At 43.0% G+C, this 26,266-nt stretch overlaps 1 protein-coding gene across 6 annotated transcripts in view; it reads right to left on the bottom strand.

Moving 5' to 3' along the window:
* Window positions 1-26,266, bottom strand: part of MAP3K5 (mitogen-activated protein kinase kinase kinase 5) — a 266,344-nt gene that overhangs the window by 26,966 nt on the left and 213,112 nt on the right. For 4 of the 6 annotated variants that reach the window (XM_034962926.3, XM_063605010.1, XM_063605012.1 and 1 more), the window contains 5 exons: window positions 21,232-21,389; window positions 17,799-17,976; window positions 17,022-17,042; window positions 8,411-8,591; window positions 8,147-8,315 (listed from right to left, as the gene is read on the bottom strand). In XM_034962926.3, coding sequence (XP_034818817.1) covers window positions 8,147-8,315; window positions 8,411-8,591; window positions 17,022-17,042; window positions 17,799-17,976; window positions 21,232-21,389 — 707 coding nt within the window. The remainder of the gene's footprint in view (window positions 1-8,146; window positions 8,316-8,410; window positions 8,592-17,021; window positions 17,043-17,798; window positions 17,977-21,231; window positions 21,390-26,266) is intronic. The other 2 variants (XM_055114152.2, XM_063605011.1) reach the window with 1 other exon arrangement.

A 26,266-nucleotide genomic window follows, 5' to 3' on the forward strand; every position in this document is an offset into this window, starting at 1 on the left:
TTGAACTATATGGCTCCTCTTCAATCCTCCTACCAACACCAAGAAATAATCAGAGAGAAAAGGTACCTGCCCCACACGCTGGTCAGTAGCCATGATATAGTCAGATAACAAAGCTTTGCCCAAAAAGACTAAGGCCATAAGATTCTTTCAGAAATTTTAATTGGGAACTAAAAAGAGATTTGAGCAATAAGCCATAGGATCTCAACCTGAAAGTCTGCCCGGAAAGAGAAGCTATAAAATAGGGTCATGAATATGTCCAACCATAGCAGAAGCAATGGAATTGAGAAAGACAATAGGGAGTGTATTAGTTCGTTTTCACACTGCTGAAAACACATACCTGAGACTGGGCAATTTACAAAAGAAAGAGGTTTAATTGGACTTACAGTTCCACGTGGCTGGGGAAGCCTCACAATCATGGCGGAAGGCAAGGAGGAACAAGTCACATCTTACGTGGATGGCAGCAGGCAAAAAGAGAGAGGTTGTGCAGGCAAACTCCCATTTTTTAAAAGCATCAAATCTTGTGAGACTCATTCACTATCACAAGAACAGCGCAGGAAAGACCTGCCCCCATAATTCAATCACCTCCCACCAGGTTCCTCCCACGACACATGGGAATTGTGGGAGTTACAATTCAAGATGAGATTTGGGTGGCAACACAGCCAAACCATATCAGGGAGGGAGAGGAGAAGTGGACAAGAACAGAAATGCACACCAAGCAGGTCAACAGTAACCAAGCCAGAGAAAAGATGTGCAGACTCCGGGGACTTGAAGTTCCTCAGGCTCATATTCTGTTTTCAGTGTCTGTGAGACTCGGCTAGGCACTATGATTGGAATTCCTTAAGAGTCTACTTCCCTTATTGCTATGCGTGTCTACCTATAACATGTCCTTGGTACTTCAGTCGTCCTAATGGTGTGTCAGTTCCTTGCAACCAAGAGGAGCTGATCTCAAACTTCATTTTTGAAACTACCCCTTACCCATCAATGAAGCAATTGCTTCTAAGAACGGACTGATGGACTATTTTATTACACTAAAATATATTACAATGTTCAAACAAATGCTCTTTCTCAAAATGATTTTTTCTTTTTAAGAGATAGGGCCTCTCTTTGTCACCCAGGCTGGAGTGCAGTGGCACAATCATAGCTCACTGCAGCCCCTAACTCCTGGGTTCTAGCTCTCTTCCCACCTCAGCCTCCTGAGTAGCTAGGGATTATAGGCATGTGCCACCACACCCAGATAATTTTTTTTAAAACTTTTTGTAGAGACTGGGTTTTGCTAAGTTGCCCAGGCTGGTCTCAAATTCCTGGGCTCAAGTGATCCTCCCACCTCGGCCTCCCAAAGTGCTGGGATTATAGATGTGAGCCACTTTCCCCAACCTCAGATGGAACTTTTCTCCTTTGAGCAAGATGTGAGCCACTTTCCCCAACCTCAGATGGAACTTTTCTCCTTTGAGCAAGGCATACTGCTGCTTATTTATTTATTTATTTATTTATTGACAAAGTCTTGCTTTGTCGCCCAGGCTGGAGTGCAGTGGCTCCATTTCAGCTCACCACAACCTCTGCCTCCCAACTTCAAGTGATTCTCCTACCTCAGCTTCCCAAGTAGCTGGGATTACAGGCACCTGTCATGCCTCGCTAACTTTTGTATTTTTAGTAGAGCTGAGGTTTCACCATGTTGGCCAGGCTGGTCTTGAACTCGTGACCTCAAGTGATCCACCTGCCTCAGCCTCCTGAGTGCTGTAATCCCAAAGTGCTGGGACTACAGGCATGAGCCACCATGCCCGGCCCACACTGCTTCTTTAAGGAAGCACAGTAGGATGTTATTTGTTCCCATTTAACTTTAAGAAAATATAAGAAACTTTAAGAAACTATTATATCATTTTTATTTTATATTGTACATTTTCTTACTGTACCATTAAAATTAAAATTCCTCCACTGGGCTGTGAAAATTATAATTTCTAGGAGTCTATTAAAATAAAAAAGAAATGCACCATCGAGTTCTTTCTCTTAATATATTTTCATTTGGAAGCTTGGTCTCATGTTTATGTTTTCATGAGATAAGATTATATTGAAAAGCTTGAAAGCTGTCATTAAAGGAATACTTTAAAATCACAATGGGAACCATTATAAACTTTGTTGGTTTTTTCCTTACCACAAACTAAATTGCACCCAAGGTAAAGATTCACAGGCAAAATCATAACATCATGAAAACATGTTCAAGAAGAAAAATGTGAGTTATGCAGAAATTGGAAGCTTCTCTTAGTAAAAACTCAGTTGCAACATGTTTGCCAATAGCAAACTTCAAATGGCAAACTTTTTTTTCGACATTAACTTTGTTTTTACAACAGAAAAACATGTTGCTTCTGGTTTTTTGATGTGTGTGCTACTGTCCTGCAAAGGAACATGCTCTACTCTGGGAAATGTTTTCTGTTCAGACTATTTCATCTACTTACGTCATCATTTATTTCTGTTCTGACTCCAGTCTCTCCATGTTAACTCACTCATGTGCCTTCAAAAACAAGCATCTTGGCTAGTATCTGGTGAGCCTGACTCAGCGTCAGCATAGATTTAATGGTATGCATTTCCTGCACTCCTAGTACCAGGTTGTGATGGTTAATACTGAGTGTCTACTTGATTGGATCGAAGGATACAAAGTATTGATCCTGGGTGTGTCTGTGATAGTGTTGCCAAAGGAGATTAACATTTGAGTCTGTGGGCTGGGAAAGGCAGACCCACCCTTAATCTGGGTGGTCAAAATTTAATCAGCTGCCAGTGCGGCTGGAATATAAGCAGGCAGAAAAATGTGAAAAGAGAGAGTGACCTAGCTTCCCAGCCTACATCTTTCTCTTGTGCTAGATGCTTCCTGCCCTCGAATATTAGACTCCAAGTTCTTCAGTTTTGGAACTCAGACTGGCTCTCCATGCTCCTCAGCCTGCAGACAGCCTATTGTGGGACCTTGTGATTATGTGAGTTAATACTTAATAAACTCCCCTTTACATATATATGTATTCCATTAGTTCTGTCCCTCTAGAGAACCCTGACTAACGCACACGGTCTTCTGCAAAGATGCTCTCCAGTCTTTATCCTTTAAACTTCCTCAAAAACCAGGAAAGGATTTCAGAAGGATGTTACAGATTAAAAGGCTTTTCATGGTTTAAGGGTTTGAGGACCTGACCAATATCTAGATTTGGTTTTGTTATAAAGTGTAGGCTTAAATATAGATACAAATATGTATCTAGAAACAATACAATGGCAATAATTACTTCTGATTGATTGTAGAAAAAAATTAAAGATATTAGATAACTATTATTAGCCTGCTTGATAATGATAACAATAACAGTTAACAATTGTGGAATATTTTCTGTTATGATTTAAATCACTCACAATCTCAGTTACTCCTGATAGCAAGCTTATAAAGTAGACTCCTCCATCATAGATGAGGAGGTTCAGGCTCTGAGAAGTTAAATCGGTTGCCCAAATTGCACAGCCTTTAAGTGATGGAACCAGGCCTCAAACAGCAAGCTAAGCCCAAGCTCCTAACCATTCTATTCTACTGCCCCAATGACCTGCAATAGCAGCTGTCAACCTGGGTCAGGACCTGTTCTACCACTGAATCACCATTTGATGTCACAGGAAAGGATTCCCAACATCCTTAACAGCAGTCAGAAGGGCCCCCACCATCATGTGGCCATTATGGATTCAGCTTGTGATTCTGATCAGCAGTTTCGGGTACTCACTGGTAGCTTCATGTTGGTCCCCTAAGGCATGCCCTCTGATGGTTGCTTTTAAGGTTTTCTTTCATTTCTCCTTTTACAGAGAACATTCAAATGCACTTTAAAACCAGGAGGCACCAAACAATTGAATATGACTAACCACTCCCACATTTAACTATTTCAGCACAGTCATAGAAGTGATGACCAAGGCAGTCCTATCCCTGATGACGCTATGGTCCAGCAGGGAGACAAAGAATAGACCCCAACAAACTGGCATTTCCTGTACTGGAAAAGCACATTCTTTGGGGGTAATTAGAGATTTAGGCAATTCCTGGGTTTTATGTGTTTTTGACCTAAAATCAAGCATCTTAAAGGTCCACAGGAGAGGCCTTCACTCTGCAGTGGCTAATGGTGATTTACTTTCTTTCTTCACCTCCAATGCCTAATCCCCACCCCACTTTATGTTTTCCTAGCACTTGTCACCATCGGGCCTACCAGCGAGGCACAGCAATGTGGTGGTTAAAGCAAAAACTTCAGAGCCAAACTGCCTGGGTCAAAATCCTAACTCCATCACTTAGGACTGCATGACTTCGGCAAACTACTCAAGTCCTCTGTGCCTGTTTCCTCATTTGTAAAATGAGGATGCTAATAGAACTATTGGTATAGTATTACTGTCATGAAAATTAAATGAGCAAATACACATGGAATACTAAGAACAGTAACTGGCCTAAAGAAAATGTTAGCTGTTATTACTATATGTTTTATATATATGTATAGTTTTTCTTCTTCCACTAGAATGTCAACTTCAAGGGGATGCAGATATTTTTGTTCGGTTCGCCACGGCATCCCCAGCACATAGTACAGTGCCTGGCCTTCGACTGATGCTCAATAAGTATTTGTTGAATGAATAAATGAAAGAACTCCAAGGGCTGCCCAGCTGCTCTCTCCATCCAGCTTGGTTCCTCTTCTTGGGTCAACCCAGTCCTATTCTCAGTCTTTGAATGATCACCGTGAGCCAAAGGAAAGGCCAGAGAGAAAGCTGATGGCTCGAGACCACTCCAGTCTCCAGCGCCACGAAGCATGCATGACACTCATCCTCCCTGGACTCAGAGGCCAGCTATACCCCTCACTCTAGAGCACCTTCTTCCTGGGCCTCAGAGTAACTGCCCGAGACAGCTTTCCTTTAGGACCCAAGTCAAGGTTTTTGAGAGTGTGTAGAAAACACTCATTTCAGCTCTCCTTGTACTGAGGCCCTACTGGCACATATATGGCCTTTCAGCTCCTTCTATGAGATCTAAAGAGGTGGACATTAGGGAATTCCTAAGGCGATAAAATGTTTAGCAAAGAAGCACAGTGAGTTTCTCAAGACAGAGACAGGCTGAGATTGTTTACTAAGAGCCAAGAGAGAGCTTTGCTCCATTTACATCTCAATAAAAGATGAGAACAGGTAAACTGTTGTACTGAGAGACTTTAAAAACTTGGCTAGACTCCTCTAGCCCCAACCTTTTTTTGCAGCTATTTCCTCAGGACACAGGGAGGGAAGAAGCTATGTGCAGTAGTCCACAGTGATCATGAAGGACAGGTAGAGGCCACGGCAAGGGAGGCAGGTAGATGAGTTCCCAGTACCCATTGAACTAAAAGAGGATGAGAAGTGTCATACCAGGGACTGAGTGTGTCTGTGGGAGGTTGTATCCACAAGAAGCTTGGGGCTGAGGGAAATCCATTTTTCTCCTGGTGCATATTTGGGAAGGGGATTCTTCCTTGTGTTTGTACACAGAATTCCAGGGAACACATTTTCCCAGGTATTATGGTTCTGTGTCCTCCAAATTCGTATGTTGAAGCCCTAACACTCAATGGGATACATTTGGAGACAGAGCCTCAAAAGGGATAATTAGGACTAAGTGAGGTCGTAAGGGTGGGGCCCTAATCCAATTGAACTGATGTTTCTGGTGTCCGTATCAGAAGAGGAAGAGACACCAGGGCTGCAAGTGCACCAGAAAAGGCCATTTGAGCACATGATAATAAGAAGGTGGCCATCTGCAAGCTAAGCAGATAGGCCTCAGGAGAAACCAAACCTGCCAACCCCTTGATCCTGGACTTTCAGCCTCCAGAACTGTGAGAAAATACATTTCTGTTGTGTAAGCCACCCAGTATGTGACAGTTTGTTATGGTTGCTTGCCCTGGTTTGGATGTGATTTGTCCTGTCAAAATTCATGTTGAACTTTAATAGCCAATGTAATGATACTGAGAGGTGGCAGAGTCTTTAAAGAGGCATTTGGGTCATGAGGCTCATGAAGGGATTAATGCAGTTAATGTAGTTCTCAACAGACTGGGTTAGTTCTCAGGAAAGCAAGATGTCATAAAGCCAGTTGGCTCTCCTTGTCTCTCTCTTTTTTCCACTCAAGCCCCACTGCCTTTCTACTTTCTACCACGAGTTGAAGCAGCATGAGGCCCTCACCAGATGCAGATGGGCCACTGGATCTTGGACTTCCTAGCCTCCAGAACCATGAGCCCAAATAAACCTCTTTTCTTTATAAATTACTGAGTCTCATGTATTCTATTATAGCAACAGAAAATGGACTAAAACACAGCCCTAGCAAACTATTATACCAAGGAATGATAGGTTCACTGACAAGCTTTTGTTTTCTTCAGAGTACATATGGCCTTCTAAACTATTGTATACAGCAGATCCTCAAATAACACGGTTTTGCCCAATGTTGTTTCCTTCTAACCTTGATGAGAAAAAAAAGAATTGATTCCTGGTAGGGGCCACTGTCTGTGTGGAGTTTGCACATTTTCTTTTCTTTTTCTTTTTTTTTTTTGAGACAGAGTCTCCCTCTGTCGCCCAGGCTGGAGTGCAGTGGCGCGATCTCAGCTCACTGCAAGCTCCGCCTCCCAGGTTCACGCCATTCTCCTGCGTCAGACTCCCACGTAGCTGGGACTACAGGCGCCCGCCATCATGCCTGGCTAATTTTTTGTATTTTTAGTAGAGATGGGGTTTCACCGTGTTAGCCAGGATGGTCTCGATCTCCTGACCTCGTGATCCACCCACCTCAGCCTCCCAAAGTGCTGGGATTACAGGCATGAGCCATCACGCCTGGCAAATTTGCACATTTTCTCAATGTCTGTGTGGCCTTACCTGGGGTACTCTGGTGATATGGTTTGGCTGTGTCCCCACCCAAATCTCATCTTGAATTGTAGCTCCCATAATCCCCATGTGTCATGGGAGGGACCAAGTGGGAGGTAACTGAATCATGGGGGTGGGTCTTTCCTGTGATGTTCTCATGATAGTGAATAAGTCTCATGAGATCTGATGGTTTTACAAATGGGAATTCCCCTGCACAAGCTCTCTTGCCTGCTGCCATGTAAGATGTGACTTTGCTCCTCATTCACCTTCCACCATGATTGTGAGGCCTCCCCAGCCATGTGGAACTGTGAATCAGTTAAACTTCTTTCCTTTATAAATTACCCAGTCTCAGGTATGTCTTTATTAGTAGCATGAGAACAGACTAATACATATAGTTTCCTCCGCATCCCAAGGATGTGCATGTTAGGTTCATTTGTGTGTCTACGTCGTCTCAGTGTGGGTGTGTGTGTGGATGTACCCTGCAGTGGAATAGTGTCCTGTCCAGGGCGGGTGCCCGCCTGGTACTGAGCTGCCAGAATAGGCTCTGGCCACCCATGGCCTTGAACTGGGTAGATAGTTATCTTGTTTTTATTCATCTTTCTTAAATGTATATAGAGTTCACATTTATTTCAATGTAGAATATTAGAAGTGTTTTAGTCTTTATTTAGGAGTTTGGTCATGTTTTTGTGACCAGAAATATGCCATAGGAACTTAACTCTTGTTTATGTCAATTAGTCTACGGCAAAACTGGTTTGGTTATATGTAATTTTGCTTCAGTCACAGTTTCCAAGGACTTATCAACTACATTAAGTGAAGACTCACTACAATTTACTTCCCTTTGCCCTTCACCCTCCATCTAAATGTAACCTTACAAGCTCAGGGGTTCTTTTGTATTTGCTGATGTTTCCCAAATGCTGAGAGGAGCGACTGGCAGGTAGCCTCATGCTAATGTCAGAATTAGCAACTCACATGGCTTAATGCGTGTTTATTGATGGAATGAATAAACAAATGAATGAAGAGTAAAAGAGGCTTGTAGGGGCTAGTTGGAATGTTGCCAATGTGAAAAATTTGCTTCTGACTTAAAAATAACTTATGTTCAAAAATGCAATGAAAAAATCATTTCCCTATTTTCATATTAATATATTCCCTACCATAGGGTTTGCTTTCTTTTTTCCTGTGGGGTAGGTTTATCATGATGAGCACTACAGGTTCCTCCTGCCTTTCACATCATCTGTGACAGCTGCAGGTGGTTAGGACACAGATAAAATATGTAACCTTTGGGAAATGAAGCACCTGGGAGAGGATTTACCTGAGCTAAAGATTCCATTAGGTTTCTCACAATTTTGTCTTGGTCTTCCGTCAGGATCCTGTGAAGGGTAGCTCGCCTCTCACTGTCCTTCCTCAGCATGAAGAATCCAGAATCTTTTTCTTCAGGGGAAGGAGGAGCACTGTGATCTTCAAAATTCTCATCTGGAATGCTGAGAAAATTTATGCAGCATAAATCATAGTTCCCTTTATAAAATGACACACTTAACAACACACTTCTCTCACCCCAAGTAAGTCAGGTCTTTACCCCAAAAAGAGTGTCCGAATTCCCTTGACATCTCTTTCTCCGCAGGACTTGGCTCTTGTTTTGAAAGAGAAGGGGTCCACTTTCAACTCCGTGTCGGGTGAAACTGAGCCGTACTCACTGCTGCTGCTGGTGTCCTCCACCAGCACAGGTACCGGCAAGGATATACTCCTGAGATATTCTGCTTGTGATGAGAGGAGGGAAAAGATAATTGACACTTTAAAAAATGTACACATACTGAAACACCCATTGAAAGAGGCCATATTCTTTGTCAAATATCTTGTTGCAATGAGCAGCATAATTATGCTACGTAAGGGAACGGTCATGTGTTATGACTGCCTCCCTTGCTCAGCATAACCCATACGGCAGGGTAGCCAGGAAAGGGCCTCCCAGGCCCTGGGAGGGATATCTCTGGGGTACCAAAACAGTCAAGGAAGCCCAAGTTCAGTGGGTCTACTGAGGGTCTGATCCCCTCATTTTTACTGACTACTAATTATTTCTATTTATGGGTCTCAGTTTTCATATTTATCAAATTCAGGGTCAGATTGATAATCTTTAAGCCTGTTCTTCAGGGGCTTAAGCGTCTCCATTAGCATCTTGGGGCTGCCTTGGTTGGGATGAGTGAGTGGGATGCTGTAGGTCTAGACCACAGGGTCCAATCCTGTTATACCTGAAACCAGAGAAAATATGCTGACTGTCATATATCACAGTTCTGCTTAAGGATTCATATAAAAAAGGATTCATCACTGAAAACAAATTTTGGAAACAGATGGACTAGATGATCTCTTAGGTCTGTCCTGGTTCTCAGATACTATGATTCTCTAGTAGACATGAGCTGCTTCTTTATTTGGATGGAGAATAAGACAGTGGAGTTGCCTATATTTCCTCAAACATTGGTTTTAAAGAAAGCTTCATAGGTCGCTCTGGGTGTCAACATCTTTCCAGCAGATGGGGAAGAAAGAGTAGGAGGATCTCATAGGAAGTTTTTATGAATCATGCTTGGGTGAGTTGCCACTCGGGCCCACCATCCATTGCCCAAGCCTCAGTCCACCAGCCACAGTTACTTGCCAGGAGGCTGGGAAACCCCAGAAGGAAAAGGAAACAGGTCTGGAGGACAGCTAGTCAGTCTCTGTATATGTATGCCTGAACAGTTCACAGAAAGAAAAACACAAAAAGCTCCCAAATGTATATAAAACTTCTCAGCCTCACTCCTAATGAGAGAAACGGGTATCTGAATCACAATAAAATACTGTCCATGATCTATCCTATGGACAGATATGCAAAAAACAAAAAACAAAAAACAAAAACAAAAAAAAGAAAGTGGTTTTTGCCAGAAACATCTTTATCAAACACACATCCTAATGCTACAAAAGCATTTTAATAAAGAATGAAGGTATAAAATTATAGAAAAGGAAATCCACTGTTGCCTGGAATCTCCTTCTTACTTAATTCCTCTTGGGCTGAACTGAATCAACTGCCCTGATCTCAAGGATAGGGGACTCATGACATTGGTTTCAGCTGTAGCGAGAAAGACGGAAGTACATACAGCTTTCAGGAACAGCTGACCTCGGGGGAAACCACCTTACTGGTCAGTAACTGGAAAGTCTCCCCAGGATGAACTGGTTGACTTATCTGCTGTTATTTAAATAGTTCTGTAGCTGAATCACTAGAAGGCAGGAAGCAAGAGGAAGCCACAAAGAGTTGCTGAATTGACCAATTAAGTACCAGTATGCAAATGATATATGGCAGGGGAAATGCCTGGCATGTATTGTTTCCACATATTCTGGAGCAGCTCATGGGCCTAGCATTTCACGGACCATATTTTGGGCAGTGCTGCTACAGCAGAAAGGAAATGGGTGACCTCTTCCTTGCTGGTAATAGTAAGGTTGTCTGAGAGAAGAAAGGTTTGAAGGGGGGCCCAAACACCGAACTGCTTTTGAGTCATTCCTGGGGAAGGTCAAGGTCTATAGTGTGCCTTGTTTCACTTCAGAGTCAACATCTCGCTATTTGGGGGGAACAGACTTTAGAACAGAAAAAAATAGCTGCTTGGGAGAAAGAGTTTCACTGCTATGAGATGTCAAGTCCCTAAAGTTAAATGTTGCTGATGGAAGAACACAGCTGAAGAAGAGCTCTTGGCTTGACTGAGTAGCTGATCTCTTTACAAGAAGGGATACAAGCCCTGCAGTGGAACTCACTGCTGATCCTTGAGACTTGGTGAGTTTCCTCACCAGCCCATTTTTATGAGATGCATGCCACACTCAGAAACAGAGGTGAGCATCATTCATATTTCAAAGACAAAATTGTTGTTTCTTGGGAGTAAAGAGACTAGTACAGACTAGACTAGAACAGTACAAGATGAGGGATTCCTATCGTGTGTTTCCGTGTGTGTGTGTGTGTGTGTGTGTGTGTGTGTGTGTGTGTAGTAAATGTATGTGTATCTAAAGAAGAGAAGGAGTAAGGACTTGAATTATCCTGTATTTTGGCTTTTTGGTCATATCATGTGGTTTGATTATCCAGTACTGAGAGGACTTGTGTCACGCCTGTGAATTTTAACGTTGCTGTGACTACCGACTGCCTAAAAGGAGGCCTAATGAGGTAAAACTGTATATGCTTAAGGATGGAACCGAGTGCCTGTCACTATGGCTCGCTAAGGAAATAAAGGGACTTACAGATATTCTGCATGTTCTATGTGCAGAGCCCTGATTCCCTCCTCGGTTTGATTTTATTTTATTTTTGAGACAGAGTCACACTATTTTGCTCAGGCTGGAGTGCAGTGGCATGATCTTGGCTCACTACAACCTCCGCCTCCTAGGTTCAAGTGATTTTCCTGCCTCAGCCTCCCAAGTAGCTGGGATTACAGGCATGTGCCACCACGCCTGGCTAATTTTTGTATAGGGTTTCGCCATGTCGGCCAGGCTGGTCTCAAACTCCTGACATCAAGTAATCCACCTGCTTCGGCCTCCCAAAGTTCTGGGATTACAGGTGTTGAGCCACCGCACCCGGCCTGCTTGATTTTAAATGAGTGAACCTGATTCTAGATTGAGTCCCCTTCTCTGTTAGGCACATGCATTCATTCATCCAACATACAGTTGTGGATCATCTACTATATGTCAGGTAGCCAGCAGGAGTTGCTGATGGACTGGAGTGAAGGGTGTGAAAAGGAAGAATCAAAAATGACTCCAAAGTAGAATTCTGGCCTAAGAAACTGAATGGATGCATATCGTACTTATATTCTAAGATGAGAAATAATACAGGCCAAAAAGGAAAGTTCTTTTTAGTGGATAAGGGGTGTTATTTGACAGTTCAGTTTGAAAAATGAAGACGGCAATTGGGCGGCTGGGCGCGGTGGCTCACGGCTGTAATCCCAGCACTTTGGGAGGCTGAGGCAGGAGGATTATCTGATGTTGGGAGTTGGAGACACCTGGCCAACATGGTGAAACCTCGCTTCTACTAAAAATACAAAAATTAGCCTGACATGGTGGTGTGTGCCTGTAGTGACAGCTACTCAGGAGGCTGAGGCAGGAGAATTGCTTGAACCCAGGAGGCAGAAGTTGCAGTGAGCCAAGATCATGCCACTGCACTCCAGCTGCCGGCAAGACTCCATCTAAAAAAAAAAAAAAGCAATTGGATATGAGTCTGGAGCTCAGAAGACTGGGCCAGATAGAACCTCAGCAGCCTAATGGCTGGAGATGGTATTTAAAGTAAAGGATGACATAATTTGGGGAAAGATAAAAAGACAGCATAGACCCGGCCCTTAAGAATGCCAATATTTAGAGGAAAAGAAGGGGATGAACAGGCAGCCAAGGAGAATGACAAGGAGCAGCCATGAGGTTGGAGGAAAACAGAGAAAATGGGGTGTCATGGAAGCCCACACAGGAGAGGGCGAAAGTAAGAGAGAACAGTCATCCAGGCTGAGAGCCACTGAGAAGTTGAGTAGGTTGAGAAAGGCACTTGTTGGATTTGGCTAAAGAGATCTCATTAGACCTTGGCCAGAGCAGGCCCAGTGATCGCGTGGAAGGGGAGACGCTACATGGCCGGGAAGGAAGAGGTGGAGATCTGGAGACACTGTACTTCAAGACGGGAAGCTGTGATGGGGGGCAAAAAAATGGTGGTGGTGTCAGCCAGTGAGGCCATTTGTAGATCAGGGGAAGGACGGGTTTAGGACAAAAGACACTAGAGCATGTGTATATGGAACTCACTGGGAGAGGCAGAAGCTGGAGGAGTCACGGGGGCTCCACGGGAGCCAGAACTCATCTGTGGGGGATTGGCCTTCTGTAGGAAAATGGATGTTTTCTCTATTGTAAGGGGTGGAAAGAGCGAGACAGGTGGTGCTGAGACAATTTGCTTTATACATTTGTGGTGGAAATATGATCAAATCCACGCCTGAGATTTCTACCTTCTTAAGTTATGACGATTTCCTGGCAAGTGAGAATGCGTAGTGCCTTTCTGTGTCACTGTAAATGGGAAGAAGCTCAAGTATAACTATTTCCAGGGGAGCACGGTGACAGTTTCCAGATATCACAGAGGTTACAAGTTCCTCAAACATCAGCTCATACACGTGAGTGATTGGGACCCCAGGCTGCAAGAGAGGAGCCTGGCAGGATTTCCAGTCATGGGCAGCCTTACTGCTGATATCTTGCCAGGTATTAAGAAGCCCTCCTCTATGGGGCTGACCACGAAGAGTCTAAAAGAGGCTGAATGAACCTCTCTGAGGGTAGGATATGTCAAAGGTGTGTCTCTAAGGAGATGATTCTCATTGCCTTATTTCAGGGGCTGATGGGAAGGGGTGTGAGCCCCATATCCCCTAAGAGATAGCTTTACCAAGAGGCCAGGAGTAGGCTGGAGTCAGGAGGGGTGACTGGCAACCCTATGGACTCCAGATTGCTGGGAGCTCCCATCTATGGAAGGGAGACAGTGCGACCTTTAAGGAATTAGATACATTCCTGCTTTGGGAAAACGGGGATTTTCTAAATCCCTTCCATTGCTGTGAGGGTGGCCTCAGATCCTAACAGCTATTCGTGATCACTAGGGATCTTTATGGTTCTCCTTCTCCTAGACAGTTTAGGAACAGTCTGGCCACAACACAGAGTCTCCTAACTGGCCATCCTGCCTCCAGTCTCCAACTGGCCAAACATAGAATAGTGGTTCTCACACTGCAGTGATGACAAGAATCATCTGGGTTTACTTAAAAGTACAGAATTCCAGCTTGCACCTCCAGATTCTGAGAAGGCCCAGGCATCTTAATTTTTAACAAGCATCGCAAGAGATCCATGCAGGCAGGATCTGGGACCAACTGAGGCACAGCTATATTCCTAGCGCCTTGTGCCTACATTCTAGTGCCAGGTGCATAGCAGAGGGTTAAAAATGTTATGGAATAAATCCTACTAAATAAACCATCCTCACACAGCTATCGGAATGATCCATCAATAGCTTCACTGTCCAATATGGTCGCTACTACCCACATATGGTTATTAACACTGACATTTAAATAATAAAAATTCAGTGCCTCAGCCATGGTAGCCATGTTTAGTGTCTAATAGCCACATATGACTAGTGGATAATGTATTGGACAGGGCAGATAAATGACATTTCTCTTACTGTAGAATCATAGGTCCAGTGCTGGTCTATAATATTATTTCAGATAAAAATTTTCCCCAGCTCCCCAACCCTCCTCGCTGATTCCTTATCATTTCATAAGGAGCCCTTTGGGATCTGAGCCTGCTCCCCACTCCAGCATCATCCCTCCCCTTTTACTTTAAGCACCAGTGCTGCTGAGCCAGCAAGCCTCCCTTAACACACAGTAAAGTTTCACACATCCTGGCATTAACTCATGCGAGAAATCGCCTCACCTGGATCTCCACTCCCCATCCACCTGTTAAGTTCATATTTGTCCTTACTCATCAGGTGCACCTCACTGGAAAGTCTGCCTTGAAACAGCATTCTCAGACTGACTTCAGTCACTGTCTCTCCCTTTTGACTCCTCTGCACAGACTAAACTATACTATGGTGGAGATGATTTTTTCCAGTGTTTTTCTCCTATAAGGTCAATGGCTCTTTAAAATCAGGAACTCTGTCTTTATCATCCTTATACGTTCAGGGCCTAGCACATTTCCTGTGTACACCATAACTGTACAATTAATATTTAAGCTGACATGAATTACTTAAATCTCTGGGTCTGTGTGTGGCCATGGAAGAGCAGTCAGGATGAGACAAGTCATGTCCCTCTCTAAAGGGGAAGGGGGTCTCATTGTCACCACCCTCTTACTCCCCTCTTGAGGGGAAGCCAAGTGCAGTTATGGGAGGTAGAGAACCTTGAGAGGTGGGCCTGTGCTCTGGACAGAAACACATATATGGCCTATAGAAAGTACCTGGGGAAGGAAGAGGCCTGTATCTTGTACTCATCTAGAAGGAGAGTAAGACGAGCTAATAGGCCATTGTTTCAATTAACATGAGGCATGCCATTTCCTATAATACCTGGGAACAATCAAATGGGATTTTAGGCAAGGCATGGTGGCACATGTAATCCCAGCACTTTGGGAGGCCGAGGTGGTAGATCACTTGAGGCCAGGAGTTCCAGACCAGCCTGGCCAACATGGCGAAACCCCGTCTTTACTAAAAATACAAAAATTAGCTGGGCATGGTAGTGGGCACCTACAGTCCCAGCTACTCAGGATGGTGAGGTGGGAGGATCGCTTGAGCCTGGGAGGCAGAGGTTGCAGTGAGCTGAGATCACGCCACTGCGCTCCAGCCTAGGACTCCGTCTCAAAAGAAAAAGAGAGGGGGGGGGGGCGTGGATTTTAGCTCCTAATTTGGTTAGCACATCTGTCCTGCTCTCCTAGGAAGGAGAGGGAGGAGGCACATCATCCATGTAATGATATTGTTTTAGCTGAGAGTCTGAACAGTTTAATCATGCAGGGAATTGGGGACTGCCCCTTTTTCTAGGCCCAAGTCCACATGTGGGCAAGAAGGGCGAAAGGGCAGTGGGAACCTGACTGACTAGAGTTCAGCAGGTTTACACCTTCCATCTCACGCTCACTCCAAGGTACCTAGTCACTGAGAAGACGTAGAACTGTCCACTTAAATGATCTCTCTCTCTCTCTCGTACATGCACGCTCTTGCCAAGTGTGTATAGTTGAGTTCACAGAAGTTAAATGCGTGTGTGTGGTGGGAAACTATTTCCTGCGAACAAAAACCAAGCCATGTGGAAGGGATAAAACAATCATGAATTAAACTTCCAGGCATGGCTCCAAGGCTCTTTTAGGATATTATTTTATTTTATTCTCAGAACCAAATCTGTGAAGTAGGTAATGTTACCAGCACCGAATGACAGAAGAAATATGCATGTCCCATATTTAGAAAGTGGGTCAGTGGGATCAGAACCCACTTCTGTGTAATTCTGAAGTCAGTGCCCATTTTAGGACACCAGAAGCAGGCTGGTCAGAAGGTTGCCAAGCGGTGCAGGGCCGACTTTGTGACAATGCAAGGCTGCCTTCCGGAGCCCAGGCTGTCTGTGGAGAAAAGAGGTACAAGGGTGTGCCTGTCTTCTTCTGAGGTTCCCCAGATTCTCAGAATGGAAGAAATGGAAGAAGAAAAAGTAGAGAGGCTATACCCAGGAAACCCTAATTAACAGGCCTCTACTCTGGGCTGACTGGCTTTGGGGCATCAGAGGAACCTGCAAAAACCTGCCCTTGGCCTGCAGAACCCATGCACAATCAACATTAAGCCCCCTGAACTGTTTGATCAACCACACATCCAACTTAGGAAAATCCAACACCATGCTGTTAATTTTTTTTTTTTTTTTTGAGACAGGGTCTCGCTCTGTCACCCAGGCTGGAGTGCAGTGGTATAATCACGGCTCACTACAACCTCCACCACCCCAGTCTCAAGCGATCCTCCCACCTCAGCCTCCCTAGTAGCTGGGACCATAGGCATGCACCACTGCACCCAGCTATTTTTCTGTATTTTTAGTAGAGATGGGGTCTCACCATATTGCCCAGGCTGGTATTGAATTCCTGAGCTCAAGCAATCTGACCACCTCGGCCTCCCAAAGTGCTAAGACTATAGGCGTGAACCACCACGCCCAGCCTCATGTTCATTTCTTTATTATTCTTCAAAATGCTTTAATGGATCTTCTTAGAGCAAATCTACTTTCTCTACCTTCCTAGTTATGATCCGCAAAAGCCAACGTTAGAAAACAAAGGCACAATAACTCCTGGCCACTAAAAATAGAATGTATCACCCCAAAGATGACAGAGGAAGGTATCTGGCATTTACATTTTCCACAACAAATACATTAGGTAGTCAACTGGCTCCTAGATAAAGAAGCATTTACTTCACTCAAATTGAAGCTGTCAAAAACACAGTCACCATCTTGCTTTTAGGGAGAAAAAATTTAAGCCATCCCCACTCATGAAAGAGAAAGATGAAGGATTTCCAAAGGAATAAGCCCAGCCAGGCTTGCAGCTGCACACATCCTTATAGTATCTAGTACCGCACCCTCTTTTCCCCCCATGTAAGCCAGGAGCAGAGCATGAGGCTGCTTGATGGGAAGTCTGGAGTTTATCACACCAGACACCAGGTCTCAGCTCAATGGGCAAAGTAAAAACAAACTCACCATTTGATCCAGCTGAAAGAGCTGTGGAAAGAAAAGCAAACAGCCATGAATAAGCACGTGCTGGGTTTGTTGTTAAACTGAGAAATCAACAAAAAGTGAATGCCTGAAATGGGGTCAATGTCCTTTCCAAACATTCAATCTGCCCATTCTCCTCCAATATAAACACCAAAAAACGCCAAGAACAATTGGAACCTTTACTTTTTTTTTCTGAGTTATAGACAATTATTGCAAAAATATAATGTACTTATATTTTTACACTACTGTTTTATTTATAGCTGGCAATCTTTTCTTTCTTTTTCCTTCTTGCCTTTTTTTGGGTGTAATTATTCAGAAGTATATACCCTAAGAGGCAACAGGTATTTTCTACTGCCTTAAAAGAACCTATTACCTACAGGGCTTGGAAATCCAACAGCTCTATAATGGCTCTGTAGGCCCATTTGTGGTAATCTGGGGTTTCAGCTCTAAAAGGCTAAATTTAACCCCTCTTACACTTGAACCTTAGTATCCACAATGTTAGAGTGATATAGATGGTGACATATTAACTACCTACTAACTATGTGATTGAAGACTATTATGTATGAGGTCCCAGCACTTGTGAAATTGATGGAATACAGCTCCCTGATACTGGAACCAAATGCCTGAGAACACTGTGCTAATATTTATACCAATTTCCAGTGATATCTGTAAACAGGTTAGTTTACTTCCGGAAAATTCTTCCATCTTAAAAGCTTAGGATTGAAGGACTCAGACTATATCCTCTTCAATGCAACCACATACCTGAAAGCTTAGGTTGTGTCTTTTTCTTTTTGCTTGAAACTTTTAAAAACTCATCAACAAGCAAGTCGTTAGCACAGGCTCTCTTGTCAGGATCTGGTTCAAAACATTTCAGTATGAATGCCTTGGCCTCTGCAGACATGGACTCTGGGATCTCAGGGTGGACTTTAAACATTCCCACCTAAGACATAAATATAAAAAGTGCAATGTGCCTTCTGAGTGAACATCTCAGCACCTGAACTCCAGCTTCCATAACTTGACCCCCCAATGCAACAAGATCCCTTATCATACAACACAAACTTATGGCTTTTCTCAAAGGGAGATAAGATGTGTTTGCTGCAGGTTATAGAAGATCGACAGAGTGCCTTGGTACCTTTACCAATGGCACAGGCAGAATAATTAGTTGAAGACAGTAGGCAGCACTAGGAAGTAATAATTTAGTCCTTCAAAGCTTTAGAACATATTGGTACACTGGCACACAAAAAGGATCTTTATTTTTATTTATTTCTTTTTTTTGTTTGTTTTTTTGAGACAGGATCTCACTCTGTCACCCAGGCTGGAGTGCAGAGTGGTGCAATCTCAGCTCACTGCAGTCTCGACCTCCCAGGCTCAAGCGAGTCTTTCACCTCAGCCTCCTGAGGTAGCTCGGACTACAGGCATATGCCACCATGCCTGGCTAATTTTTTGTACTTTTTGTAGAGAGGGGTTTTGCCATGTTGCACAGGCTGGTCCAAACTCCTGGGCTCAAGCAATCCACCCACCTCAGCCTCCCAGAGTGCTGGGATTACAGCCACGAGCCACCATGCTCAGCCACCGAGCTGAGACCACTGCGTTGCTCACAGTAGCTAAGTGCTGGGCATTGTGCTGGGGTTTCTCCACTTACAGATCTCATCAAATCCTTCCAACAATCCAGCGGATTAAATATTTTCCTTGTTACACCAATGAGGAAAATAAGGCTTAGAAAGGATGAGGTAACAAGGCTAAGAGAAGGGGGATCTGGGATTTGAACCTGAATTGTTCGGATTAAAGCCTATGTTCTTTTCCCTATTACATGATTTGTGAATATCTTCCCTGTCTCAAATCACCTGCATTAAAAGAGATATTTAAAAGCACTTTAAAATTAAACAATATTTTTATAACAATTAGAATTTACTTCTTATTACTGCTATTCTAAAAAAATTAATGGTATTTTCATTTTTTAGTACAGAGCAAATTTTCAAAGGAAATCCTTTTGTTCTTATACAGCTTATGTAAATTCATTGTAATATAAACAATATATAATTATTTGTAAGAATTATATAGCCTATACCATGTGTCAGACACAGTTCTAAGTGCTTGGTACATTTTACCTTATACACTCCTCAAAAAGCTCTTATTATACAGGTACTTTTTTTTTTTTTTTAAGATGGAGTCTCACTTTTTGCCCAGGTTGGAGTGCAGTGGTGCGATCTTGACTCACTGCAACCTCCATCTCCCCAGTTCAAGTGATTCTCCTGCCTCAGCCTCCCAAGTAGCTAGGATTACAGGTGCCTGCCACTGTGCCCCCCTAATTTTTTTTTTTTTTTTTAAGTAGAGATGAGGTTTCACCACGTTGGCCAGGCTGGTCTTGAACTCCTGGCCTCAGGTGATCTGCCCGCCTCAGCCTCCCAAAGTGCTGGGATTATAGGTGTGAGCCACTACGCTTGGCCGACAGGTACTATTTTTATCCTTATTTTATAGATGAGGAAACTGAGGCACAAGCAGGTTAAATAATTTGCTCAAAGTCTCAAATATCTTGACCATGTTGGAGCCTGGATTCAAACACTGTAAACTGGTGCCACAGTCTATGTCATGTCATCTCTCTAAGATAGCAACTTCCTGTGCACAGCTTAGACTGGCCTAATGTGACAAAAAAACACATGGTACAATAATCATTGCATTCGTGAATTATAAAGCAGCATTTCAGATAAGTCCTAGACACTGGAGAAAACCTGAAAGACTGGCCAAGAAGAGAAAGACATCCACTCATGGCAAGAAAGGCACCTCTCTTGGCACCTGTCATTGCTCTCTGAGGTTTGGTCACACTACTCATTTTTATACCAGCAGTGTCCTATCAGATTGTCTTCAAGCATAAAGCCAAGCTTTGCACAAAAGCAGAAGGTCTGTAACAACACATGGCCCCTCACAAGAGGCTATGCACAGATGGAATAAGAGCTAGAAACATGGTCTGCAGCAGGGAGAGGAATAACAATTACCATCTAAAGTCCTCTCAGGCCAAACGCGTGGCTCATGCCGGTAATCCCAACACTTTGGGAGGCCAAGGCAGGCGGAGGGCCTGAGCTCAGGAGTTTGAGACCAGCCTGGGCAGCATGGTGAAACCCCGTCTGTACTAAAATATAAAAAATTAGCTGGGTGTCATGGTGTGTGCCTGCAATCCCAGCTACTCAGGAGGCTGAGGCACGAGAATTGCTTGAACTCAGGAGACGGAGGTTGCAGTGAGCCGAGATCGCGCCACTGCACTCCAGCCTGGGTGATAGATCAAGACTCTGTCTCCACAAAAAAAAAAGAAGAAAGAAAGAAAGAAAAAAAGAAAAAAAAAGAAAAGAAAAAGTCCTTTGCCTTGGATCCCACAGGGGAGCACAATAAATAAATAAATAAATAAATAAATAAATAAATAAATAATTTTTTTTTAAGTCCTCTGCCTTAGAAAGTAGCAGATGTGTGAGTTTTACTACTTGGGAAGCATGTTTCCATTTCAAACTTCCTGTTGGCCTGGCAGTCTGGCAGCGGAGGACTGCAGGGATTCAAGATGCAGGTCATAGCCATGCTCAGGCCCCAGATCTCAAAATGCTGGCACTTGTGCTCTCATGAGCCTATTTCTATTATCAGGTACCTCCTACTGCAAAAGGTGGGGCTTCTTCCTCCTCCCATAGGAGTTACTGATGGGCAAATTAACAAGCTAGAGGAGTAGGTATATGAGAATAAGACTGATTTACTTAAAATGGTAATTATGCTCTTTTTTTTTTTTTAAAAATGAAGCCTTCAAACTATTATGGTAGAGAAGTAAAGGAAATTATTAATTTTGGTTTAATTCCTAAATGGATTATAAAAAAAGTTCTTCTATCTTCATTCACGGAAAATTTTCAGACTGTTTCCCAAAGGGCTTAAATCATCTTCAGTATAGTCATGTGTTATTTATACTGCGTTGTTAAAAGGTGGTCAATGGAAGTTACATTGAATCTCACTTTATAGCTGAGAAAACTAAGGCACAGAGAGATCCACTGTGTGAGGCACCAGCGCTGGTTCTAACCGAGAGAGAATCTTCTTGACCTTTAATGTGTTCTAAGTTGTGTTTACTTAGCACCCTTTATCTAAAAAAATATGACACACACACACAGAACATCCAATAGCTATAAAAAGCTTTATCCATTTGTTTTTAAGAGAAATGAAGTGTGACCTTGAACATAGCTGCTTGTGGTTCTCCCAGTTCATAAAATGGGGGTTTTCCTGTGGCCATTTCAATGATTGTACAGCCCAGAGACCAGATGTCTGCTGCTTTTCCGTAGCCTCTTGGTCCTTTATCTATTATTTCTGGTGCCATATACTGGAGGGTACCTGGAAACAATTCAAACACATTTCCATTTTAAAAAGATAAAACAGAAGGGTATCTAATGACAGTTTTTCAACAGAATTTTTCAACAGAAATGAGACAACTGTAAAAACATGATTCAAGTACTAATATCATTTGTGAGTTCCAGTTTTCTCTGCTATTAATAAAAGTAGAAATAGCAGTTTTTATAATGGATTTCATCAGTGACATAAAAATACTTTACCCATATTATCTGGTTATGAATAGGTACGCTCTTATTCCCTAGACAGTGGAGTATAAGTGAGGCATCATTTCATTGGGCCTCTTAGAAACTTCTAACAATTAGTCTTTTGAGAACAATAACATCAGCACACATTTCTTGAAATGCATGAAGACTGTTATTATGTAAACTTCTAATCTTTTCCAGAAGAGAATATAGTTCATTCATCCATTTCCTTAGCTCTATCTCTATTTTTCAGTTCCTAAATTGAATGCTTTAACTCTTCTGTTTTCATTCTTATTTCTTAATCATGAAAGCATAAAGATACTGAAAGCCATTGTGAAAATTAATGCAAATAAATTTCTGGTGTGCCCTATTCTGTAATCCAAATATACATGACTCCTGCTGCTGTCTGTGGTCCATGGACTAACAGGTTTAAGAAATCAAAGACAGGCCATGAGCCATCCATATAGACACATAATCAGATACAGTGACTAAGAATAAAGTGAAGGCTGGGCGTGGTGGCTCATGCCTGTAATCCCAGCACTTTGGGAGGCCAAGGCAGACGGATCACAAGGTCAGGAGTTTGAGACCAGCCTGGCAAACATGGTGAAACCCTGTCTCTACTAAAAATACAAAAAATAGCCAGGCATGGTGGCGGGCACCTATAATCCCAGCTACTCAGGAGGCTGAGGCAGGAGAATCAGTTGAACCCAGGAGGCGGAGGTTGCAGTGAGCCGAGATCACGCCACTGCACTCCAGCCTGGGCAACAGAGTGAGACTCTGTCTCAAAAAAAAAAAAAGAATACAATGAAAAAGGGAAGAGCTTTAAGCCTGCATGGAATCAGAGAGGTGGAGAGTGTGGTATAATGGAAAGAATTAAGTGGAGGGGGCCACGAGCCCTTAGTCTGCTTCTGGCCTAGTATACCCCAGGTAAACACTTAAGTACAATTACCTCATTAACCCAAATGAGAGGCTGGATTTGAACTTCGAATACCCCATAAAGTGGTTTCCTAAAGTCTAGCAATGAGTCAGGAGCATGAATAGAAACATATCACCACATACCCTGCTTCTGATATACAAATAATATAGTCAGCAAACAAGAACTCATCCAAGATGCCATGTTGAATTACTTCAAATCATGAGGTGTTTGCCAAAAGAACTGCTTCAGATTTTCTGATTCATAACCAAAGTGACAGACATTTTGATAAATACAGATGACACCTTTTAGGAATGCCTCATGCATGGTTTTAGGTAAAAACAATTGTGTAAAATTCCTGCAAACTGTTCCTCTGAAAAGCACTATCATAGGTGAGAAATGGACTATTGTTTACAAAAATAAAAGTGTATCATTTTTGTTATGTATTGCAGTCTTTCTAGGTTTATCCTGCAGACCTTATCACTGCATAGCAGTAGTTCACGCTAACATACAACTGCACATGTCTGCTCTCAGAAAGCCTTTCACCTGGCCAAAGACAAGGCAACCATGCTCCCCAAAGACGCTCGCCCACCTTTACTACAAAATTGGTATGATTTCTCGTCATTTGTAGCTTTTCCCCAAGTGATAATTTTGTATGATTTAAATAAGCTCAAATGGTCTTTTCGAAAATGCGTCGAAGCCTACCACCCCCTTTTGTTGTCTCGGGGCCTAGAATAGAATTAATGAGAGAATTTAAGTTGTACTAATAGCTAAGTAGGAGTTATAGTGGATCAAAATTTGGAAATTTTTAATTTTTAAACATCGTAAATTAGACAATTCAAGTAATGTCAACAACAAATTATGCAATATTTGATTTGTCAGATAACAATCTGCCAATTGTGTTTAATTATCCCCCACTGAGCAAGTGCCAGAAAAACAGGTTGAGTCATGTGTTCTTATCTGCTCCTCTTTTTACTCCACAAATACATGCCACATAATATTTTAAACAAAGCAATTTACGAAGCTAGATAATGAAGATGAGAGCCAACCTGAACACTGGCTTAAGTAAAATCAATGAGAGTATTTGCTCTAAAACTCGTACCTCACATATCTGCATTCTAAAGTTTTTTTAAAAAATTGCTTTGAAATATCTACTGTAGAATTTCTTTGCTGCTGCAACTACCCAGGGAGGTGGTACAGCTTAGTGGTTAATTAAACTCTAATGTCACATTTCATTCATTCATTCATTCATTCATTTAACATATCCACACTGAGGGCCTACTATGGGCCAGGCACTGTTCTAGGCACTTAGAATACAGCAGAGGAGAAAACAGACAGAAATACCTGGGCTTATGTTTTTGCAGTAGAAGCCAGATGATAAATTATCAGCACAGTAAGTAAATTATACAGCATGTTAGAAAGTGACATGTTATGACCAAAAAAATATAGACCCGAGTGAAGAGGATCAGCAGGAAGGCTGCCATGGTAAACAGGGTATTCATGGTTGGTCTCACTGCAGAGGTGACATCTGCGTTGAGACTGGAAGAAGGTAAGAAAGTTACCCATGCAGACAGCTGGGGTAGCGGCAGGAGGAAAAGCCTGTGCAAAGGCCCTGTGATGGGACCCTGCCTGCTGTCATGGAGGAAATGCAGGAAGGTCCACGTTTCTGGCTCTGAGTAAATAACAGAAGAAGAGTAGGAAATGGGGTCTGAAAGGGAACAGACTCCGAATCAGGTCAGAGCCTTGTCCCCCACTATGAGGGTTCTGACATTTGTTTACTCTGAACAAAAAAAAAAGAAAGCCACTGAGGGCTCTGAGCAATAGGACTTGGTTTATGTTTCAGAGGGATCACTCTGGCTGCAGTGCTGAGAGTAGACAGTAGGGGGCAAAAGTGAAGCAGGAGCACAGTTGGAGAAGCCACCGAAAATGCAGGTGAGCGATGAGAGTGGCAGCAGCAGAGGTGGTGAGAACCGGCCCAATGTTGGACATGTTTTGAAGGCTTCGTGGATGGACTGGGTTGGAGTGTGAGAAAAGAGAAGCTCCCTGGATAACAATGTCGGGAGTGGCTGCCAACTGAGACAGAAGAGTGTGCCGGGGACAGGTTTGGGAGAAGATAATTAATTCCCTTTGGCCTGTTAAGTCTTGCTTGAGTCTCAGCTCTATTACTAACTAGCTTTGTGACCTTGGGCAAGTTATTCAACCTCTTTGAACCTTCATTTTCTCACCACAAACTGGGATAATGATACCTAATGATTAAGGCTGATATATGAATTTCAATAAAACAACATATGTAAAGCACTTAGTGCAGAGCGAGGTAATACAGTAAGCACTCCATAAATGGTGATCACTGCTGCCTTTTCCCTCATCAAAATCACCAAAAGGTGATACAGACCAATTTATTGACTGAGCACCTGGGACTAAGCACCTGGGACTTGGTGACCACCAAGTTCATGTTTGAAGCCTACGATGTACAGGGCCCTCGGCACCAGTGCTGGGGACAGATCTATGCATGTTAGTGACACACGTCACTCTTACATGACACCAGTGGAAGAGGTCCAAGCAAAGGGCTCTGTGAGGACTGCTTTCCTACAATTCCTTTGGAGATTTTACAAAAAAGATGTTCCCCAGATTAGTAGCAGAAGATATTGTGTTAACATCCTGTCCCACAAAGTGTGTGAAACGAGGGATTTTCCTCTCAGAAGTTACTGAGTCTTGACAGCACTGAAACTGCTGCTTGCCAAGTTAAGAGTATGAGGAAAGAAATGTAAAGACATTTGAAGTTATTAATAGGTCAGAATTTAGTTTTTTCAAAAAAATATATTCAAAATGTGTTTAATTCTGTACCCTAAAATATCCATTGCCCTGAGGTGGGAGCTGGGCCAGGGGTATTGCTGACTGAATGCTCTAGGGAAAAAACTTACACAGAATTTCTCTCTCTCCTCCTGCAGGAAGGTAGAGATAAAGATGGACTAGAGCCAGAAGGTAAAAGCAAAGAGCAAACAGTAGATACAAAATCTGAGTTCTGGCTAGGCGTGGGGGTTCGCACATGTAATCCCAGCACTTTGGGAGTCCACGGCAGGTGGATCACTTGAGGTCAGGAGTTTGAGACCAGCCTGGGCAACATGGTGAAACCCTGTCTCTACCAAAAATACAAAAAATTAGCCAGGCATGGAGGTGCGTGCCTATGGTCCCAGCTACTAGGGAGGCTGAGGTAGGAGAATCACTTGAGCCCGGGGTAGGGGAGGTCACAGTGAGCAGAGATTACACCACTGTACTTCAGCCTGGGTTACAGAGCGAGAACCCATCTCAAAAGAAAAAACAAAAACAAAAAAACAGTTTTGCCAGGCATGACATCCTAGATACTTAGGAGAGTGGGGTGGGTGGACTGCTTAAACCCAGGAGTTCAAGACCAGCCTGGGCAACATAGCAAGACCCAGTCTCAAAACAAAAACAAAAACAAAAAACCAGTCTGAGTTCTATCCGGTACACACTGCTGTGACTTCTGACTGCAATGTCACTTCTCTCCCAGGTAATTTCCTCATCTACAAAATGGAGGTACTCCCACCTACCTCACAGAATTGAGATGGGGCCATGTTGCTTCATATTAGACCAAAGATTATTCATGATCTTTTTCTCTTCCTTTCCCCCCACCCTTTTTTTTTCCTGCTAAATTTCTCTCTATAAGAAGAACTTAACACTTCATGAGAATCAGCATGATGGAGTGATAAGAACTAAATGGAGATCAGGTTTGAAATCTCACACAC

The sequence above is a fragment of the Pan paniscus genome, chromosome 5 (genome assembly GCF_029289425.2).
Source record: "Pan paniscus chromosome 5, NHGRI_mPanPan1-v2.0_pri, whole genome shotgun sequence".
Taxonomy (NCBI): Eukaryota; Metazoa; Chordata; class Mammalia; order Primates; family Hominidae; genus Pan; species Pan paniscus.